The sequence below is a fragment of the Salmo trutta genome, unplaced genomic scaffold (assembly GCF_901001165.1).
Source record: "Salmo trutta unplaced genomic scaffold, fSalTru1.1, whole genome shotgun sequence".
Lineage (NCBI taxonomy): Eukaryota > Metazoa > Chordata > Actinopteri > Salmoniformes > Salmonidae > Salmo > Salmo trutta.
In genome coordinates, this window is record NW_021822406.1 from 268,980 (window position 1) to 278,189 (window position 9,210).

Here is a 9,210-nt window from a genome sequence, read left to right on the forward strand (position 1 = left end):
AATCTGAAATATTTACTAAACAAACATAAGATAAAAAACCAAAATAATGACAAACTAAACAACTAAAAAGCACCCTGAGGAAAATCAAAAATACAAATATGTGTTTTAAGATCTCTTTTAAATATGTCCACATTTTCAGCCCCCCTCAGGTTCTCTGGCAGGCTGTTCCAGAGGCTGGGGGTATAATAACTAAAGGCTGCCTCTCCATGCCTCTTGGTCCCCCTCAGGTTCTCTGACAGGCTATTCCAGAGGCTGGGATATAGTAACTAAAGGCTGCCTCTCCATGCCTCTTGGTCCCCCTCAGGTTCTCTGGCAGACTATTCCAGAGACTGGGGGTATAGTAACTAAAGGCTGCCTCTCCATGCCTCTTGGTCCTAGGCTTTGGGATAGTTAAAAGGCCAGAGGACCTGAGGGACGTACTGGGTACATAACTTAAAAACATGTCTGACATGTATTGGGGTGCACAATCATGGATTGATTTAAAAACCAATAGAATGATTTTAAAATGAATTCTAAAACTGACAGGCAGCCAGTGCAGAGACCTTAAAACCAGTGTAATGTGTGCTCTCCGTCTGGTCTTGGTCAGTACCCCTGCTGCAGTATTCTGTATGTTTTGCAGTTGACCAATTACTTTCTTGGGTAGTCCAGAATAGAAGAGCATTACAGTAGCTTGCTTGTAATTAAAGCATGGATGAGTCTCTGTATCAGCCTGAGATAAAAACGACCGTACTTTGGCAATGTTCCTCATGTGGTAAAAAGCTATTTTGGTCACATTCCTAATGTGTGAATCGAAATTTAGTCCCAGGAACTAAAATAACACCTAGGTTTTTTACCTGGTGTTTTATGTGTATTGCCTGTGAATTAAAATGTGCGGCCAGATTCTCTCTCTGTGCTTTAGTTCCAACAATAATTACCTCATTCTTGGCTTGATTTAGCTGGAGGAAGTTGGGACTCATCCAAGTATTTAAATCACTAATACAGTCTAATAATTTATCTGTGGAGCTAAAATCCTCTGGTGACACAGAAATGTAAAGTTGTGTATCTTCTGAGTAGCAGTGAAAATCTATGCTGTGCAATCTGATAACGCTACCAATGAGTAACTCACTACCTGTCAAAAGTTTTAGAACACATACTCATTCAAGTTTTTTTTTTTTTTTACTATTTTCTACATTGTAGAATAACAGTGAAGAAATCAAAGGGCCCCAGGATCAATGGAAGCAAAATAGCCCCATAACATCAAAAATCCAGCATCAATTTACAGCAGGTACGGGGTTCTTTTGTGCTCATGCATTCTCATTTAGACTCTAAACCCACCAAGGAGCTCTATTTTAATCGATCACTTAGCAACAGATGTAAAGTTTGTTTTAAATTCTCACTGATAAAAAATCTGAACTAATCAATCAACACATGCTTTTATTTGGAAAAGTGTTATTAATCTATATATATAATATTATTTAATAGACAAAAATTAAACATTCCCTCAACTGCGTTTCCTCCCTCCAGACAGCAGATGGCGATATGTGTCTTTCAGGCGATGTTTCTAGTGTGACGTATAATTTAGTGGACGGAAAGCCTCTTCAACAACTGCAGCCACCTCGGTAGCTAACATTGTCGAAACAAATACACTCTTTAGACAATTTCGTGGTTTATTTGCCACTATGGTTTAAACAAATAGTTACCCCATGTAATTTTATATTAACGTTGTTGTCAGTCAGCATTAGCCTAGCTAGCTAACATCCCGACCATGAGTTTACTAAGCCACTCTCCCCCTGTTAAAGAAGAGGTCTTCTGGACGGAGAAAGGAACTATCGTGAAAGATGAGAAGGAAGAGGAGGCTGTTACCGTCAAAAAAGAAGTTAAAGGTGAGGCTGTTACGGTGAAAGAAGATGAAGACGTGTTCAGAGTGAAAGAAGAGGATAAAGAGGACGATGTTGCTGTCACAGTGAAAGAAGAGGAAGACGTTTTTGGCGTGAAGGGGATAACTGTCACATTGGAGGAGGAAGAAGCAGAAAAGACTGGAGATCTGATTAACTCCAGTAAGTACTATCTTAAACAGGGACACAAACTCTGCAGTTGTTGAACTAATGTGTGATTTTTAAAAGGGCACTACACTTGGATATGTTTTTCTGTACTGTAGGAATTGATAAAGACATCCTCTTATTCCTCTGGGAAGATATGTCATCAGCTAGCTCTCGAGAACTCTAGGAGGCATTCTGCATTCTCCCTACAGATTCCAGCCATTAGTTTGCATGTACTATGTTACGTCTAGTCTATGAGACCAGGCTGTGTGTGTTTAGAAAGTCAATCATTGCTTGCGATACGGCTTTTGAAGCAGCGTGAAAGAATCCTTCAAATTAAAAATATACACTTACTGTAGCAGTTACAGAGCCATACAGCTATGGAGCCTCCATCCTACTAAACTACACTGTAGCAGTTACAGAGCCATACAGCTATGGAGCCTCCATCCTACTAAACTCGTCTTCCGCTAGACTTCCTGAGTTAGGCTTACACACAGGAGCTAGATAGCTAATTAGCACAGGTATGTCGCCTCTTGTCTTCCATCGGGGTTCTGTAAACACGTGCTGTAACATGACCCTGTGGGAACATTAACCTTATAAAGGTGTGTATCTTTTTAACCTTTTTTAAAAATGATTATTATTTCTTGCTGATATGAAAGATAAGGTCCTTATGCTTCCAGAACAGTACTCCCAGGGGGACTTTCCTTGGCTCATCGAGTTCCAGCAACTCCTTGTGGCGGTCCAGGCACCTGCAAGCTGACTTTGGTCATCACATTGGTGCTGGCTTCCCGGTTAAGCGAACAGTGTGTTCAGAAGTTTCGGAGAATGCTTGTCTAGACCTTCGCCTCTCCCAAGCCCTTTGGGGAGTTGCAGCGATGAGACAATTGTAACTACCAATTGGATATCACAAAAAAAATCAAGAAATAAAATAACCCCCCCCCCGCGCCACAGACTCACTGAGCCATCCATCCACACAGAGAGCCATCCATCCACACAGAGAGCCATCCATCCACACAGAGAGCCATCCATCCACACAGAGATCCATCCATCCACACAGAGAGCCATCCATCCACACAGAGAGCCATCCATCCACACAGAGAGCCATCCATCCACACAGAGAGCCACATATACCATCCACTGAGCCATCCATCCACATAGATCCATCCATCCATCCATCCACACAGAGATCCATCCATCCACACAGAGATCCATCCATCCACACAGAGAGCCATCCATCCACACAGAGAGCCACATATACCATCCACTGAGCCATCCATCCACACAGAGAGCCATCCAGCCACACAGAGAGCCACATATACCATCCACTGAGCCATCCATCCACACAGAGAGCGACATATACCATCCAATGAGCCATCCATCCACACAGAGCGCCACAGACGCAACGAGACACCATCCAACAAGCCATCCATCCACACAGAGATCCATCCATCCACACAGAGAGCCATCCATCCACACAGAGAGCCATCCATCCACACAGAGAGCCATCCATCCACACAGAGAGCCATCCATCCACACAGAGAGCCATCCATCCACACAGAGAGCCATCCATCTACACAGAGAGACATCCATCCACACAGAGCACCACAGACACCATCCAATAAGCCATCTATCCACACAGATAGCCATCCATCAGACATTTTTTTGGTACCCTTCCCAGGATCACAATTCTTCAACCTCATGGCTTGATTTTTGCTCTGACATGCACTGTCAACTGTGGGACCTTATATAGACAGGTGTGTGCCTTTCCAAATCATGTCCAATCAATTGAATTGACCACAGGTGGACTCCAATGAAGTTGTAAAAACATTTCAATGATGATCAATGGAAACAGGATCCACCTGAGCTCAATTTCGAGTCTTATGTCAAAGGGTCTGAATACTTCTGTAAATAAGATATTGTTTATTTTTTATACATTTGCAGAAATGTCTAAAAACCTGTTTTCACTTTGTTATTATGGGGTATTGTGTGCTGATAAGGTGAAAAAATATTTTAATACATTTTAGAATAAGGCTGTAACGTAACAAAATGTGGAAAAAGGGAAGGGGTCTGAATACTTTCAAAATGCACTGTATAAAGAACAGTAAAACTGTATCTTTATCCATCTTTCAATAGACTCCTATCACCTGTTCTATTCACTATCTCTCTGTTTAACTAAATACTATGTTTGTCTTTGGCAGGAGAGAGACCAGACTCTCACTCTGACAGACGGAAGCGTCCTTCAGGGGAACACGACCCTGAGATGCCCAAACCAGTGAGACAACACCACTGCTCCCAGTGTAATAAGAGTTTTAAGTGGTTATGGAAGCTGAAAGAGCATGATAGAACACACACAGGAGAAAAGCCCTTCCAATGCTTCCAGTGTGGAAAAAGTTATACCCAGTTAGTGAGCCTGAAAAGGCATAAAGGAATACACTCAGGAGAAAAGGCTTACCACTGCTCTCAGTGTGGAAATAGTTTTACCCAGTTAGGGAACCTGAACAAACATAAGAGAATACACTCTGGAGAGAAGCCTTACCCTTGTTCCCATTGTGGAAAGAACTTTAGGTTGTCAGATAATCGGAAGGAGCATGAGAGGACACACACAGGAGACATACCATACCATTGCTCCATCTGTAGAAAGGGTTTTACCAAGTTAAGGAACCTAAAAGAGCATGAGAGGAAACACACAGGAGAAAAGCCTTTCCGATGCTCCCAGTGTGGAAAGAGTTTTTCCCATTTAGGGAACCTGAACAAACATAAGAGAATACACTCTGGAGATAAGCCTTACCACTGTTCCCATTGTGGAAAGAATTTCAGGTTGTCGGATAACTTAAAGGAGCATGAGAGGACACACACAGGGGAGAAAACTTGCCATTGCTCCCAGTGTGGAAAGAGTTTTTCTAATTTAGGGAACCTGAACAAACATAAGAGAATACACTCTGGAGAGAAGCCTTACCACTGTTCCCAGTGTGGAAAGAGTTTTACCCAGTTAGGGAGCCTGAAAAGGCATGAGAACATACACACACAGGGGAAGATAAGCTCACAGTTTGGAAAGAGTTTTAGTGAGGGAACCTAATTGTGGAAAGACATTTTCCCCAGACAAAGGACCTGAAATCACATGATAGAATAGACAGGCTGTGTTCTGATGAGTCACTGTGTTCTGATTGATGTTTGACTGTTGTTTTATGCTACATTAAATCATGTTGTTTATATGCAATCTTACTCAAAATTAGGCCCATTTTTATTTTTTCTCTAGAGACATGATCATGTCTAAAATCAGATTACAATTAAAACATTTCTCTCTTTTTTTATTATTATGGATTTGGACTGATTGAATTCATCTATAAAGATGTTCTTTATATGATTTTGATATTTTACAATATAAATGATTAAACGGATGAATAATGGGTCCCTAAGCAACCATTTTAAATGTAAACAGGTTCTCCAGCACAAAATGGGTATCGGCCAATTAAAATAGTTGATTTACTTGCATGTTCTGACTGACAAGTTGTGTTATACACCTTCCGGCCATCCATTCACCCACTCAGACGAGCTCATTTCTGTAAGTACAATGAATGCAGTTGACAGAACACTAAATTGTACATGTAACAATCTCATATTTTTTCCCCTCAAAGCACATGGATGTGTCAAACAGAAACAACAACATGGGATTTTGTCATACTATATTTGCAAAAACATGAAAATGTTGTCTAATGTTAGTAGTAGCTAGTAATCTAGTCAAGGAAGCATCAATGCAATATTGGTACACAACATTATGTTACAGACCAATGAATTTGTAGGTTTAAAATATCCCTCTAGTAGCCAAAGTTGACCTATTTTAAGAAATGCCATTGTTTGGTGGACGTAAAGTCTAAAGTCTTTGATAGGCTGATGAAGAATTTGTTCAGGTGAGCATAGGGCGTCATCCAATGGTACCAGCTACAATTTAGCTTTCTGTCAACTTCAAGTACATTTTTTTTTAAATTGTGCCGACGAACCTGTTTAAATTGAAATTGTTTCTTATGTTCGCAACTATGGACTCGGTGTATTTCTTGACTCTAACCTCATGAATTTAGTCTTTTGGTTTCATTTAATTAATTTGTGTACTAGGACTCTATTCAGTCTGTACAGCTGAAGTGTTACAGATTCCGCTATAGAAATGTAAAGGTCATTTCGGATTGAGCCGACATATGCAGGGTTTACCTTGAATGCAGTCTCCACTAAAGCGGTAACACTGCCTTTAAATTTCATTCACGCTGTAAAGCTGAACTTCCGCGATCCGGATTGAATAGAGCCCTCAGTCTTCAAGCTAAGAAAACAGAGTGCAGATTGTATTTTTTTTTTGCAACATGTTATCTGAATAAAAATTTCAATTAATATTTTTAACTGTGTTAGCCACTAGTGGACATTGATTATGTATATCTATGTACTTACAGAAATGAGCTCGTCTGAGTGGGTGAATGGATGGCTGGAAGGTAGACAACACAACATGTCAGTCAGAACATCACTAGAGGTCTCTTCTGAGTGGGTGAATGGATGGCTGGAAGGTAGACAACACAACATGTCAGTCAGAACATCACTAGAGGTCTCTTCTGAGTGGGTGAATGGATGGCTGGAAGGTATATAACACAACATGTCAGACAGAACATCACTAGAGGTCTCTTCTGAGTGGGTGAATGGATGGCTGGAAGATAGATGACACACTGTCAGCCTGAAAACCAATCACTTAAAACAAAATGTTACCTTTATTTAACAAGGCAAGTCAGTTAAAAACAAATTCTTATTTACAATGACGGCCTACTCCAGCCAAACCCGGACGACGCTGGGCCAATTGTGCGCCGCCCTGTGGGGCAGGTCTCCCAATCACGGCCGGTTGTGAACCAGGTACTATAGTGACGCCTCATGCAGTGCCTTAGACCGCTGTGATACAGCCTGGATTCAAACCAGGTACTATAGTGACGCCTCATGCAGTGCCTTAGACCGCTGTGATACAGCCTGGATTCAAACCAGGTACTATAGTGACGCCTCATGCAGTGCCTTAGACCGCTGTGATACAGCCTGGATTCAAACCAGGTACTATAGTGACGCCTCATGCAGTGCCTTAGACCGCTGTGATACAGCCTGGATTCAAACCAGGTACTGTAGTGACGCCTCATGCAGTGCCTTAGACCGCTGTGATACAGCCTGGATTCAAACCAGGTACTGTAGTGCCTTAGACCACTGCGCCACTTGGGAGCCCACATCACCTCAGGATCGCACACTTCCTTCTCTCTTCCGTGGCAGTCGTAAAAGAAACACAGACGGACAACTAGATGCACAATGGATGATCTTGGTCATCTAGTTGCTCCCAACTACATCGCACAGTTCAGGCATGATCTGATTTATCTCTACAGAAACTACAACTCTACTACATTGCACAGTTCAGTCTGGGTCTGATTTATCTCTACAGAAACTACAACTCCCTACTACATCGCACAGTTCAGTCTGGGTCTGATTTATCTCTAGAGAAACTACAACTCCCTACTACATCGCACAGTTCAGTCTGGGTCTGATTTATCTCTACAGAAACTACAACTCCCTACTACATCGCACAATTCAGTCTGGGTCTGATTTATCTCTAGAGAAACTACAACTCTCTACTACATCGCAAAGTTCCGGCTTGATTAGATGTATTTCTAGAGAAACTGCGATGTACACATTGAAGTAAAAAAATAAATAAAAATGTAATTGAAATAATTAAAATAACGTTGGCCAATTCGTTGTTTAAAAAACTTTATTTTGGTTAATCGCTCAGCACTAAGTGAACAGACGTTGAGGAATTGTTGGTTTGCTCCAGTTGGTGGGTGTGGCTTAAAGCAATGAGTGACACATTAAGGGCAGCAGTGCATTTTCAACCCAATAGTTTAACTAGTCGCTCAGTGCAGCACCTTTTCCTTTTAATTCATGTTCCACTACTTTTTTCATACTGACTGCAGCTCAGTACACCGTGTAGGAGCAGTTTGGACCTACTCAGTACTGTTACACCGTGTAGGAGCAGTTTGGACCTACTCAGTACTGTTACACCATGTAGGAGCAGTTTGGACCTACTCAGTACTGTTACACCGTGTAGGAGCAGTTTGGACCTACTCAGTACTGTTACACCGTGTAGGAGCAGTTTGGACCTACTCAGTACTGTTACACCGTGTAGGAGCAGTTTGGACCTACTCAGTACTGTTACACCGTGTAGGAGCAGTTTGGACCTACTCAGTACTGTTACACCATGTAGGAGCAGTTTGGACCTACTCAGTACTGTTACACCATGTAGGAGCAATTTGGACCTACTCAGTCCTGTTACACCGTGTAGGAGCAGTTTGGACCTACTCAGTCCTGTTACACCGTGTAGGAGCAGTTTGGACCTACTCAGTCCTGTTACACCGTGTAGGAGCAATTTGGACCTACTCAGTCCTGTTACACCGTGTAGGAGCAGTTTGGACCTACTCAGTACTGTTATACCATGTAGGAGCAGTTTGGACCTACTCAGTACTGTTACACCATGTAGGAGCAGTTTGGACCTACTCAGTACTGTTACACCATGTAGGAGCAGTTTGGACCTACTCAGTCCTGTTACACCGTGTAGGAGCAGTATGGACCCACTCAGTACTGTTACACCGTGTAGAGGCAGTTTGGACCTACTCAGTCCTGTTACACTGTGTAGGAGCAGTTTGGACCTACTCAGTCCTGTTACACTGTGTAGGAGCAGTTTGGACCTAGATACCTTATTGGATTATTATCTGTTTGATTGATTGATTTCCTAAATGCAGATGTGCAGGAGTAAATTGTTTTAAATTCTCACTCATTAAAGATATTCACAAATTAACACATGCTTCTCTTTGTACGTCACAATATAATAATATTATATAATGAAATACATTTTTTTTTTAAATTGTTTTGGTCTGGAAAATGAAAATAAAAATGTTCCTCAACTGCGTTACCAACTCCAGTCAGCAGATGGCGATGAGCGTGTTTCAGGCGATGCTGCTGTGTGACGTATAATCTAGTGGACGGGACGTTTCTTCAACAACAACAGCTAGTCAGACACCTCGGTAGCTTGCTCGCAAACATAGCCGAAGCTTTCAAGCTCTGTAGACACTTTCGGTGTATATTTGCCACAGTGTTTTAAGCCATGAGCTCGCTAAACGACTCTGCTAAAACA

The 9,210-nt window shown here is 41.8% G+C and overlaps 1 protein-coding gene across 3 annotated transcripts; it reads left to right on the forward strand.

Annotated features, from left to right (window-relative positions):
• Positions 1-1,563: 1,563 nt before the first annotated feature.
• LOC115182211 (zinc finger protein 239-like) lies at positions 1,564-5,247 on the forward strand. Of its 3 annotated transcripts, none has more exons than XM_029743834.1 (2): positions 1,564-2,036; positions 4,217-5,247. In XM_029743834.1, the coding sequence occupies exons 1-2, from the start codon at positions 1,745-1,747 to the stop codon at positions 5,092-5,094; spliced, it is 1,170 nt and encodes a 389-aa protein (XP_029599694.1). In that variant the 5' UTR covers positions 1,564-1,744; the 3' UTR covers positions 5,095-5,247. The 3 variants fall into 3 exon arrangements, with proteins under 3 accessions (XP_029599694.1, XP_029599696.1, XP_029599695.1); XM_029743836.1 differs by lacking the exon at positions 4,217-5,247 and adding an exon at positions 2,699-2,934; XM_029743835.1 differs by lacking the exon at positions 4,217-5,247 and adding an exon at positions 2,704-2,934.
• The last annotated feature ends 3,963 nt before the right edge of the window (positions 5,248-9,210 follow it).